The 13,713-nt window shown below is 44.2% G+C and overlaps 1 protein-coding gene across 3 annotated transcripts in view; it reads right to left on the bottom strand.

The window, feature by feature from the left end:
- LOC115824969 (MAP7 domain-containing protein 1) overlaps positions 1–13,713 on the bottom strand; it is a 32,566-nt gene that overhangs the window by 13,019 nt on the left and 5,834 nt on the right. Inside the window, exons 2-7 of one of the 3 annotated variants that reach the window (XM_030788680.1) lie at positions 6,588–6,785; positions 4,975–5,043; positions 4,635–4,655; positions 1,850–2,013; positions 1,432–1,540; positions 144–248 (exon numbers count right to left, since the gene is read on the bottom strand). In XM_030788680.1, the coding sequence (XP_030644540.1) occupies positions 144–248; positions 1,432–1,540; positions 1,850–2,013; positions 4,635–4,655; positions 4,975–5,043; positions 6,588–6,785 (666 nt within the window). The remainder of the gene's footprint in view (positions 1–143; positions 249–1,431; positions 1,541–1,849; positions 2,014–4,634; positions 4,656–4,974; positions 5,044–6,587; positions 6,786–13,713) is intronic. The other 2 variants (XM_030788682.1, XM_030788681.1) reach the window with 2 other exon arrangements.

Genomic DNA, 13,713 nt, shown 5'->3' with positions numbered 1-13,713 from the left:
ACTAACCATAATCATAATAACAAAAAGAAAAAGAAAACGAAACGAAAGCCAAACCGAGGGATCTGAAGGACTTGGGAGGGTGAGGGGGGGAGGGGTTGGGGGGGGGGAGGGGTCTGGTGGACATTGACACGGCTCGTCCTTACTTCTGTTGGGAGAGTTCCAGAGGGTGGCTGAAGACTTGGACAGCCTGTTGTTAATGACAGGTTCCACCTGTCTGGGCAGGTTGACAGTGGAGGCCGAGCATCTGCCTGCACCGGAGAGAACGCAACAGACAACAAGACGTTTTCATACAAGGCACGCACGCCAGGACGCCACGGCCCGGGAGGACAACGTCACGGGGGGGTCGGAGGGGGAGAGGTTAAATTAACAAAAAATAAATAAATAAATAAAATAAAAAAACAAACCAAAAAAATTTTGAAAAATCATGCCGGCGTCTCGCTTATGTGGAAAGGAAGTCCTTTAAAGTCATGCTGGGCTTCAGGGATGGCAGATGTGGCTACTGGTCACATTAACAACTCTTGTTCATTAATGATCAGATCTAGACTTTTGCTTGTGTTTTCTTCAGTTCTGTTCCAGATGTGTTAACCTGAGGGAACTGGATCATTCTGGAATCACATTTAATCACACTTTCCATTTAGACTCAACACAGCCTTTCACCATTTCCATACACATCCACTCACCAGACACAAGTCAACTGTGACCAAAATAATAATTACACTCTCTGTTTCTCTCCAATACACACACACACACACACACACACTTATTAATGAGGAGGTCAGGCAGTGCCTCGGTGTCAGATATTTGAATGGTGACCTCTCATTCTTTAACAACACTGTGAGATTTGTGATCTGCTCTACGAGGTCTGACACCTCCTTAAGAGAACATCTTACAGGTTCATGTCAGCTCTTGTCCAACACAGTTCATCTAATTAAACAACATCTCCTCCCCAAAAATTCATGTTAACGCCTATGAAAGGGATCAACTAAAGAAAAAAGTCAATGAATGCCATGTAAAAAAATGTGATTCATCATGATTAATAACGCCGTGACAGTGAGATTATTGTAAAATGATTTGGAAACTCATCAGATTGTTCGAAAGATTACAGCAGTTACATTTCATCTGACACCGTCTCAAATCCAAAATCAAAGTTAGGAATGACTGTAATGTCTGTAACCTTTTTCAGGATTCATTCAATAACAAACTGACAACAAATTTACTTTTTAAATACACTGAGGCTAAAATCACACATTTAAATGTGCAAATACAACACAACGTTCATACGAACGGTGGCCTAGTTTACGATGAAATCTCACAGCCTGTCCTATCAGACAGCCGCACCGTTTCTCTTATCTGACCTTCCACCTGTTTACACTCACTCTATGCTCCCAAAGTCACTCTGGGTTCTGTTATCTCGGCACCGACGCTACTCACTTTCTCTGCGGGAGGTCTGGTTCAGTCCTCCGGCCCAGGACCATCTCTGCTGGCGGATCTCGGCCCAGGTCTTCTTGGTGGACCTCTTGATGGCGGACTCATACCTCTCCTGAGTAACAGACACCCCGAGCTACCGTTAAAAGGTCAGCAAGAGACACCCAAATATTCTATTCACTCTGAAAACCTGTACGGCATGCAAAAGTTTTCAGAACCTGTGGCAGCAATACGACAGAATAAAAGCCAAAAGACGCGTACACACATATATATATATATATCTTACAGAAGTCTCACATGGACCTCACTGTAATGAAATACAGACCCCATTATAGTCCCTCTCACACACACGGGTACTGAATAGTCCCTCGTTCAGTTCAGACTGGTGTAAACCCACAGGGGCTGTCTAAGCACCCCTCCCCACCTTGTTCTTCTCTAGTTTCTGTCTCTGTTTCTCCTCCAGGAGGGCGCGACGTTTCTCCGCCTTGAGCCTCTGCTCCTCCAGCTTCTTCCGACGCTCCTCCAGCTGGCTGTCCCTCAGACGCCGCGCCTTCTCCTCTTTCTCAAGCCACTGGGCCTTCTTGGCCGCTGCAGAGAGGGAGGAGAGAGGTCAGCGCAGTTACGCAGAGGAGGTTTCATCTTTCCCAAAGGAAACTGACCCGAATACGTTCATCTCAGCGTCCCCCCCCCCTCCAGCGCACTGATTCGGTCGGGTTCGGTACCGAGCGGCGACCTGACGAGAACACTGTGCTGAGATCAGCTTGGATTCTCAGTTTTCTCTTTAAGCGACAACAATGCAGAATCGAAGTGACGCTGCTGGTGGAGGAGACTGCTGGTCGTCTAAACTTTGCATGAACTCGTTAATGGTTTCAACATGTTCATCCCTTTTGATGAATTTAACAAATAACAGCTTTTCAAAAACATGACAGGGAAAGCATTTCTAAACAAAGACTGAGATGAAAACAATAAACAAAAAGCAACTAGACCAGAAAACTCTGCCCTGTGGCAGCATTGAGAAACTCCAGCAGAAGTCACAGAGGAGGTTCAATTACTGTTCCTAATGAACAAAAAAAAACAAACAATTAAAACGCAATCGACGCTCCTTGTTTAAAAGTCCCATCATGCTGTGCGACAGCTGGGTGCATTCTGCTCTCCGAGTTCCTCTGGTAAACACGCCATATCGCTCACTGGCATTTCCTGTTTTGCAGTCTCCTCTAACGGGCCTTTAAGAAACCCGCAGCACCCTTCCACGCTTGGCAATGTGTTTCGCACATGAGGCTAGACAAACGAAACTGGGACTGACTGAGTGCACACACGCTACAGGGAATGGAGAGGAAATAATTACATTAACAGCGATGTTTAAAATTCATGCAGGGTCTTAAATAGTTTCTGTTTCTCTTTTGTTGTTTTTCTTTTTCTCTAATGTCTTTTTGTTCTTTTCTTGACTTTACATGATCCCTGAGGTGATTTTGGTTTGCACGGTCACATCTGAGAAAACGTTTTTAAAGATAGTTGAGCGGTGACCCAATAAAATGGATGAGGGAAAAAAAAAAAGTTTCAGCATTATTTCTGTGAGATATTAACCACAAGGCATATTCACTGTATTTGAAATCTGAGATTTCGATGGTTTCCTTTAGCTGAAGACTCCTGCATTAAGATGAACCAAACCGAGGCGAGTTTAGAGAACCTATAATCACTTTGACAGAGTATTTAAAAAACACTTTTATTACACACTGTTGTGTGTGTGTGTGTGTTTTTTACCCCCCTAATCATAGTTCAAGAACAGAGCAGTAGAGAACCCTCAGAGTACGAATCAACAGTAACATGTCCTGAAAGCCATGTCAATGTGTTACAGCACTTAAACGTAATCATTCCGCTTTTATTTTTTCCTCTTTCTGAATGGATTCTATGCTTTATACTACAAAACCTATCTCTGTATGGTGTACATAAGGATTTTCAAAGCTCTCTCCTGTGCCCATCCCAGTGGTATTGTTTGCATTGTATTCTCTGCTGTCTTGTTTCTCTCTCTAAATAAATTCAAACTCTGCATTCCTCTGTATCCCTTCAAGAAAGACATGACAATCCCCGTTCAGCCAGCACAAAAACCACCTCAGCCCTGATTTCTCGTTGAATCTCAGCTCTGCCGTATCATTGGTTTATTACCTGTGCAGGAGAACCTTAACGCTGTAATCCTTTGCCACAATATCAGTTACATAAGAGCCAGGCTCTGAGCTGTGGTGTTTTTTTTTTCATTCTCAGCACTGTTCAAAGCGACAACACCAAAGTATTAAAATGTTCCTTTTCATCCTCCTCAGGATCTGAACGCAGGGCTTTATTTTCACATACATAGTGAATTTTTACCCGAGCTAGGCTTTTCTTTCCCAACAACAACAACATTAAGACCTTAACGCGGGGGATAAACAGCGTAAGCCTGTGTGAGGGAGCAGAGCCACGCTGAAGCTCCACTGGCCTTATCGGCGGTGAACAGAACGGACACTGGGCTGACGAGGTTAGGGCTTTGTTTGGCTTAGTCTTCCAAAGGCTGCTGAAAGGCTACGATCAGCCAAGTGGGCTAATGATGTTAATGGACTGAGTAATTATATCTCATACACTGAAGAGCTTTGCTTTACTCATCCACGGCTGAATTGTTCACAAAATGCCTCTGGGCTAATATTGAACTGATAAATGTGGATTTTTTTTTTTTTTGTACATAAGTGCTATTGGATTGATTGCCTGGGCTTGATGTACTCATCCAATAGAAGGGACCAGATCAGAAACACTACACACTTCATCTGGATTATATTCTGTATGTTTTGCTACGTTGATAAATATACTTTGTCAAACAAACCTATTAATCAGTCTGATACTTTAGAAATTAAAATAAAAGTAAAATAAATACATTTTGTAAAACAGGCCCAGAAATGGAAACAAATTAAAACAAGCAACATCGATCACATACAGAAGAGAATCAGTTGATTATAAATCAGCACATTCAACCTTTGAGAATGTACATCAATTAGCTGCACCATATTTTACCACAACATTAAAGTACCAAATTAAAGTACCAAAAAGGAGCAATCAAAAGCAATGAAAACAATGATTATCTCCAAAAAAAAAAAAAACACTGCGAGAATGAGAGCATGGATCATTCAACAATCACAGTGCACATGATGGGAGAGGCCACCCCCGCGGCATGTCAGGAGTCTTACCTTGCTCCTGGGTGCGCTGTTCTGCAGCGTTAAAAACAGAGGGTGAGAAAAGCTGTCAATCACATATAGCCACGCCCTCATCACTGCTTCAGAACAGAAGCTAATTACGTGCTATGTGACTGAACAGTTGTTAATTCCTTAATGGTTTTAAATTACAAAGTTATTAACACTATTGAGTTTTGGGTTTTTTTCAATGGCCATAACTACCTCAAGACACACAATTATCCACAGATATGGAGTGCGAAACACAGACCTAGTTTTGGGTATGTTTATACCAACAAATTCTCACTTCAACCAGAAACAGTTATAAAAGGTTTTGTTCACCTTGAGTGTCACTTACCCAGCTTTTTGGCTCTCTCCTCTCTCCTCTGTTTTGCCAGTTTCTGTCTTTGCTCTGAATTCATGGCATCTGTTGTGAAAAAAAAAAACCCAAACAGATGGTGTGTTAGATAAGGTTTGCGTTTTTGCCGTGTTAATGTGCCACAAGCCGCAGCACTGCCAACGTGCCAAAAACACCCGAGAAGGGACGATGCTTAAAACATCACCCTTGGCTAATGAGGCTCTTGTTTGACGTCTTGCTTTCAGGTTCTACACTGAAGACCAAAGTGACTCAGTCACAATCAATAAGCCTCAAGCTAAAATCTCTAAGGGAACAATTTGATCAGTGACAATTATTCACCATGACAGCTGTGACTGTTCTGTTTACTGACACAGTGTTTGATTTCCCTATCAAAGCAAGAGGGTTTTCTAATGTTAGGTCTGGTCTACTTCCTGTAATTCTACGACAAGCGAGATAGGCAGAGCATCTGAATATATGATGTAAATCTGTTTTTCCTCTTGCTCCCCGTACGGGATTTGGACCACTTGCGCCGGTTGAGATTTATGCGTCACGAACAGCACCCTGGAGTTACCGCCTTCTTTATGGGCATCTACCGATACATATACGCATTTTTACTGCAAATCAAACAGGGGCCTGCGGCAACGTCCTGTCGCTATGACAACCAGCCTTCCTCCCACCAGCATCAAAGAATTTCTTGGCCGAATTTGATCTGCGTTGGTCTGACTGTTCCGCAACCCCCTTTCCCTCTGCATCTGGAGGTCCAATCCTCGATTCAAGACTACACCAGTCCTGTCTCTTCATCCCCCCATTTTAATGAAAGATGACTTGGCGTTTAGCCACCGCCATCTGTCTGATAAGACCGAAATGGATGAGGGTTTTATGGAGGACGCCGTGATGATAGCATCCTGTTCTTGTAATCATATGAGCTATCACCTGGTTACATGTACACGCCATTCTTCAACCTTCCCCTGAATGTTTGCTGTAAGAGACTCTACTCTGATGGCAAGGGCTTTTCTGGGGGGTTTTTTTTGTTTTTTTTATGTTGTTTGCTCCCCATTCTGAGAACTATGAGACTCTCTAGGAGTCTTTGTCGTGCTAAATAAAAAGGACAAATATATACTCAAAGCTCTCAGACTCTCGTCTGTTTCAGAATTACACGGGATGGGCTGCCATGCGAAAGCAGAGTACAGTAAATACACATTTGATCAAAATAAAGATATATCTCATCTAACTGTCCTTCAAGCATCTGTTTCATCTTGTGACCATCTGTTTTCATTCAGCCATTCTCCGTTTCACAGAAACTGGTCGGTTATCTACCGACAACATATTTGGCTGGACAACCTGAAAACAAATAAACAAACATACCAAAAACCTTCAAAGCCATTTTTCTGTCTGTTTTTGTGTAGTTACTGCTTTTGGCCTCCGTTTGGCAGTGTCTTTCCCCTCCTTGATTTCATTAGACTGACGCTGTGTGTGTGTGTGTGTGTGTGTGTGTGTGTGGTCTGGCGTGTGTGCGTGTGATGGTGGTGTGTCAGAGCAGATGTGGTGTTACTTTGATGGTGGTTTCTTTTGAGGACCAGAGCAGGCGTGCCCTCTCAGGTGAGACGCCGTACCTTTTTTGGGCTGCGGGCTGGCAGCTGCTCCAGGTGTGGAGGACCTTCCGTCGCCTCTGCTGGGGGTGTCTGCTTTGGAGGGCGGATCTGTTATCAGAGAGGAGTCTGTGATTGTAGTGTCATCTGCTCTCAGGAGCTCACTCTCTACCCCATTCTCCTTCTCCACTCTGGGACTTGTCTCCGGAGAAGAGGTGAGAGCTGCAAAAAAAAAAACAACAACAACAAAAAAAACGTTTGTTCAGAGGTGTACAAAATTTAGAACATATCAACAGCCATCTGGCAATGAATTAAATTATAAACATGAGTAACGATATTTCTGTCTTTCACAATTGTGTTCCCGGACGTTAGCCCATTAGCATTCAGCTAATTTGAAAAATTACAGCGAACGTCGTTCATATAAAATATTTTCAATCACTGAAACAATACCACGCTGTTGTTTTGCTGCTTAAATATTCAGGCAGCCTTCATTCCATAACACAACCGGAAGAGTTCTGAATAATGTGGTGATTTATATGCGGCCAGTGGACTCCAAATACTCTCTTTTAAGACTTCTTCACAACACTCGCTCTGGTATCCTTGTCCTCATTAGCAGAGAACTTCAACTCCATTAACATCCCGTTCACACCCCAATCACACGCATCAGTCAAGGCACTAGCATCAAAGCAACTCTGGGCTCTCCCTAGAGCTCCTGTACACATATTATGTATTCAATAGACCCTTAAGAGAGAGAGAGAGAGAGAGAGAGAGAGAGAGAGAGAGAGAGAGAAGGGGAGAGAGAAAGAGAAAGAGAAAGGGATAAGGAGACAGAGAGGCAGGCTGTAAAGACTGCATTTCTAGAATTCATGAGTCATCCCAAAAATGTACACCCCCAGTCTAGGTCAGATTTGATAAAACAGAATATCGGGCTGGGCGGATTTCGGATTCCGCTGGGCTTGGATTGTCGGCGAGGCAGTGCCGTGATATTGGCGACAGACTTGAAATCAAAGGCTTGTCGATTCCAGCGCCCACACTGTGTCCTTGAGTGAGGTCCTTCAGTTCCTCTGCTTCAGTGGAACATCCAGTTAGAGCTGATTTGCATAAAAGTTCCACAGTATTAAAGCATCTGCTCTATGACCTAATGTGAGTGGTCCTATGAGAGAGACTGCAGCGCACGTAACGGGATAACTAGCTCTTTTGAAAGAGAAAGACCGCGGGGGGCCTTTTAACCAAAATGGTGGCCGGGTATTTGACCTCTGACCTGAGAGAAGTAAAGAGCAGGTCAGAGTGAGTCTTGCACCTCCTGTTTTCATTCTGGAGCCGTCCTGTGTTTTCACAACTGGTTCCTTCGCCACAGCTGAATCTCTGTCTCTGATCTTGCAGCTGCCGCCTGCCCTGTGCAGGCTCCATGAGAACCCATAGGACAGCCATAAAGAGGCCTGACAAGCAGTCCACCCACACTGTGCCGTCTGGAGCACAAAGTAACGTCTAGTAGCAGTGAAACACAGTGCAAGTAATAGTCATTCTTTCCCTGTACACAGCGCACAAACAAAGTTAGACCGCTGAAATTAAACACACTGAAGAACAGAAAACGTTAAACAACAGAAGGTCTTCGTCAAAAATGAGGTGACTATATCTCTCTCTCTCTCTCTCTCTCTCCCTCTCTCCCTCTCTCTCTCTTTCTCTGTGTCTCTCTCTCTCTCTCTCCCTCTCTTTCTCTGTGTCTCTCTCTCTCTCTCTCTCTCTCTCCCTCTCTCTCTCTCTCTCTGTCTCTCTCTCTCTCTCTCTCTCTCTCTGTCTCTCTCCCTCTCTCTCTCTCTGTCTCTCTCTCTCTTTCTCTTTCTCTGTGTCTCTCTCTGTGATGGATGTTAGTTAAAATGAGGGACCAGAGATTTAGGGATCTGCTGCTCACAGTTGGCCGACTGAGTGTGTCTCCAGACTTTTCTGGTCACACTCAGAACGAGCACAGATTTCCAGTCTGAGACTGGGCCCAGCTCCAGTCCATGCTAACGTCACCATCCAGGCAGGGTTCACTCTGTCTCTAAAAGTCTACTCCAGCCTACTCTGGTAATGTGTTATTTGTTGAGAAAGGAGATAAACAAAAAAAAAACAGCACAACAACTTAAAGACTCCCTGTTGCCAAAGTGGCCAAGAGGGACATTTTTTTAAAAGAATCAAGTAGTGTAGAAAAGAGTAAAAAAGGTATATTCACTTATCCTTAAACTAAGATAACAAACACGAAACCTTTAGGAGGAATTTCCTGAGCTTGTGAACAATCAAAATAGGTTGACGTTGCGATGAAATCACAAATCCTACAAAACAACGTGCAATATTTTTCACACGGTTCTCAGGCTAATCTCCAAAAATATACAACTTTGTCCCATGTCCGAAGGTGAAGGAGGAGACCAGAATTGAACAGATGGTTTCAGGGGTTGTGTGACCAGAACAAACGTTTATATAGGTCATTACAAAGCTATTGTACGTTCATTACACATATTCTTAGATACTGGCAACCGTGTCGGGGCAGCATTTTTGTGTCCTTATAATGAGCAAACTAAAGCTACTCCATAAGGACATTACACTTCACGTAATTTGCATAGAATGAATGATAACAGTGATACGGCCTAGGTGAGAGCCAAGGTAGACTGGTAGTGAATCTATCTAGGGAAATATTAAATGATGCATGCGTAGATTCTAGAAGCTTCTACCCCGTGGTGGGTCTGTGGTTGCTGGATGAGAGAGTCAATAACAGGGCAGAGAGAGCACATAGATTCCACTCAATCTGCATAGTAACAGGCGATTGGCCAAGACCTCATAAAACACACAGAAAAGGGCTTATACCAGAATGTTAATTTTAGACAACTTTGCATGTGTGTGTGTATGTGTGTGTGTGTGTGTGTATGTCTATGTCTGTCTGTCTGTCTGTCTGTCTCAAAGGAACCACATGGAAGTAAAATGGGAGCAGTGTTGAGAAAGAAAAAGACGACAAAGAAAGGAGCAAACGGATAAACAAGAGAGAGACTGAAGAACGACAGCATGTCCAAACAGGCTTCTCCATATAAAGCGCAGTGCAGGAGCCCCACAGCAGAGAAACAGCAATGAAATGAGTCTGCCGACTACACTTTTATCCTCTTTGTGCAAGACTGTACTCTGAACAGGGTTAAAATAAGAAATGAGCAACTTTCAACACTGCCACAAACTGCAAAACAAATTCTCACACCAACAAGATTCGACAGACTGCCAACAAAATTAATCTAATTTTATAATCTCATGAGATGTACATCATAAATGAAAAAAAAAAAAAAACTCTCTTCAAAGCTCTAGCAGTAACCCTGAAGGAGACAATGAAAGATCTGACTGGCTCCTGTACCGACTGCACCTGCGGCTCTGTCGGACGTGTACAAACGTGAGCGCGGTTCGGGCGTTCACATGACACGTCTCCTCAGACACCACTCCGTCACGCTCACCACTGCTGGCTCACATTACAGCGGTGGTAGATAGGCACACATGATAAAAATAGCTGTGGATACCCTACTGTGATTGTGAGCCATAAAAGGCACTGGGTTTTCCAGAGACGATTTTTGTGATATAAACGACAAAAGGTGGGCAAAGAGAGAGAGAGAGAGAGAGAGAGAGAGAAAGAGAGAGAGAAGTAAAACAGGGTGTAGATAATACACGATGCATATATGGGGAAACATTCTAAAATATCATTCTGACTTGGTGTGGAGGTTAGGCAGGGTCATTGAACTTTGCTCTGCGGGAGGTCAAACAATCGTTCATCAGTTGTTAACAGGCAATTTCTTGATCACACAACATGTGCTAGATAACATTTTACTGCCCTGCTCTGGTTTACAATAAATACGAGGGACTTCCCGGACGTTTTAACTCAGTCTCTATCTGCTCTTGTCAATTTTGCTAAGTTAATGTTCAGATGTTCCTCAGGTCCTCTCAGGGCCCCATGCCCCCACCCCTCCCCACTGGGCCTCTGACACTGTTGTACTGACATTAACACATGGGCCCAGGGAGGACAGACAAGTCGGTGCGCAGACAGTGTGTCAGTATGGTATGAATTGGGTCAGCACCTCCATAATGGACCACTCTGCTCTAGGAGGATCTGTCAGCCAGCCGGTGGTAGGAGGGGGATGTAAAGGGGGGAGGGGGGGGGGGGCAGCGGCAGCAGCCTGGTGCAACTGGGTCAGGCCGACCTCAGGCATCTTCGGTATGCGTTTCCCCCTCTGTTTATACGGATGGCAACACCACGCAGGGTGCCTGCACTTTGGAAGCGGCTCGCTTCCACAAGGACGACAGTAAGATCAACAAGACAAGTCCTGAGCACAGAGCTGAACTGTATGGCCCCAGAGAATACAAAATCAATACTATTTAACACATGAAAAGACCTCAAGCTTGCCTCTGTCTACACCGACGAAGGCTTATGCTTGATCATATTCTTTCCCTCAATGCAAAGTTTGGACCTGATGTAGCTCTTTGTTTGGTTTGGATCTTTATTATAAAAGGCAGGATTTACTTGTGAACAATCTGTTGTGTTTTTAACACTTTTATATAAAAGAGTTAATACAAATAAATACATCGCCACAGCATTATAAAAATATATCTAGTGTTGTATTTGGGGTTTAACTAAGTCTATCTCAAAAATCCCTTAGATTTCAAAACATATATTCCATTTTAGGGGGATCTCTATGACAATAAGACAAAGATAATCACATGTGTGGAAAAATTCTTAAGGATAAGTCTGGGTTCCAGAGTAACTCTGGGTGACTGACAGTTCACAGTATACACATCCGAGGACACAATGAAAGGCCTTTTGTAGCAGAAAATAGAATCCACATTCAAAATTACAGGCTACTTTCTTGTGCTGTGTGTGCCATGAGAAACTTATCTTGGCGTTAGACTACAGTTCAGCGAAATTACATCATTGTGCTGACTTATTTTGCTTAAGGAAACAGAGGAGAACAAAATGTACTACTGTGTGAAAATGTCGCCAAATCCCTCCTAGTGGAAACGCAACACTGTGGTGTGATGCTCTATGATAAGATGAGACTTTTCTATATGACTAGAAATTCTAGGAAGTTCAATATTATGACACAAGCCGTTATCTTCAGAAAAATCTCAGCCGTAATCCTATTCCAAAACCATTAATGAAAATGATTGGAAACAAACAGCAATATGAACTGGAATTAATATCATATGGCACCGGGGAGGGCAGACCGCAGTGCGGATCCAGCGAAGGAACCGTGAATCTGGAGCACACAAAAGCAGTCACTTTGAGTGGAGCCAACGCGACTGGAGAATCCTCCAGTGGAGCATGAGCAATCTGACGAGAATCTCAGGACCCTGGCTGCTGCTTCTTCTCCTCAACCGGGTTACCCACATTCGCAGCGACTGCACGCATCCATAAACGCAGCACATGGCAGAGGCGCATGAATCATACATGAATTATAAATGTTTCAAGACTCTTCCCTACCACCGGGCTCTGCTCCTGCACAGAGTAAAATAAGAAAAAAAAAAAGAAAAAAAAAAGAAGGTTAACTGCTGTGTGATGCAAAACATTTGACAGTCTGGACAGGTGGTGCGTGAAAACGGCTGTAGCTCTTTCACTGAAGGTTCCGGATGTCCAAACAAAAGAAAACAAGAGGTTCCAGAACTGTTTACTTTGACCACCGGGACTGTGACCTCATAATTGCATCATTGCTCCCAGCTGAAAGGGGCGGGGCTGGAAGCCCGCGGGGCTTGGGGAAGGGCGCGTGCATGCCTTCTGTCGACGCCCATCCAGTCTCAGCGCGCCACAGGCGCTGTGCGCATATCTGACGGATCACAGTGCATGTTCCAGCTCAGCCTCTTAATGTAATGATAACAATGTGTCACAGTGGTGCAGTCCTTGCCCTCCGCAGACACGCGCAGCTAAAAAGCCAGACGCTGTGACAAAACCCAAACCACTGGAAAACTGTGACAGAGAGATTGCTTGACACGAGAATACTGATTCGGCGACAGAAATGACAATCCCAAGGCAACGACAGGTAGTAGTTAAAATACACATGAGATCCCTGTGTGCTGTAGAGCAGAACATGTTGCCAGTGCTGATTGGGCTGATTGGGTGTCTTCATAGGCACTTTCCGGCTCCACCTCAAAACGTGTCCATCACCCTCAGACTGACGCATTGGCCCATGCAAGTGGTGTGTACAGTAGAATTGCTCAGCTGACGGTCATACTGAGAGAGGCCTGTTGTAGGACAACTAGGATTTCTGTGTTTCTCGGGACAACTGTGTGTTAATGCTTTCCACTGATCATACAGACAGCATTTCGACATGGCATGACCATGGTACTGCTAGACTGTGTCAGTGGAGATACATGTGTGGTACAGGTCTGATATCATGTTGGTCAGGTTATTAAAAATAGTCCAATATTACTCTGAAATTGGAACCTGATGTTGTGTCAGTACAACAGCATCAAACAAAACACCTCCTCTTCCGCCCCTCTCAATTCACTATTTACAAAGCTCGACAAGAGTGATTACTAATGTCTGTCTGAATGTGTATGCGTGGGTGACTGTGCCTATGTGTATCTCTGAGAGAATGTTTGTTTACATACGTGCTGACCCATTTCTATAACCATATAAGTTCCTGCGAGACGTCGCTCGGTGGCAGTTCGAGCTAACATCTAAAAATACAGCCACCCTTCATTCTGTTCCAGAAAACAGACCTGCAGCGAGCAGGGTATCTCCAAAACAGTAGCCACACTCACCTTATCTGGCCGTTGGCAGGGCCGAATGGAACACGGCCCTGACGGAGCAGCATCCCTGGCTGCACTTTACAAGGCGGAGGAGGGGGATGGGCAATGTTTAATGGGTTGTTCTAAAGGACGACGCGATAGCAGGAGAACAGAAGCAACGGCGCCTGCGTTACCGAGGAAATGAGCAGTCAGCAGAAGGAAAGGAAAAAAAAAAAAGATTCTTTGGTCAAAAAGATGACGTGCTGATTCGGAAGCAATGAGCGAACGCGCATCTCAGGAGAAAAAACAAAACAACGGCATAATATACTGGCACAGTTTATTTCTCATGTGTACGACTTATGCTATAGTGCAACACTGAGTCATGCAGTGCACTGATGAGAGGGTAGGCAATGTAAATAGTGAA

Source organism: Chanos chanos, chromosome 12 (genome assembly GCF_902362185.1).
Source record: "Chanos chanos chromosome 12, fChaCha1.1, whole genome shotgun sequence".
Classification (NCBI taxonomy): domain Eukaryota; kingdom Metazoa; phylum Chordata; class Actinopteri; order Gonorynchiformes; family Chanidae; genus Chanos; species Chanos chanos.
Note: the sequence above shows the minus strand (reverse complement) of the source record. Positions and strands in the feature narration are given on the sequence as shown.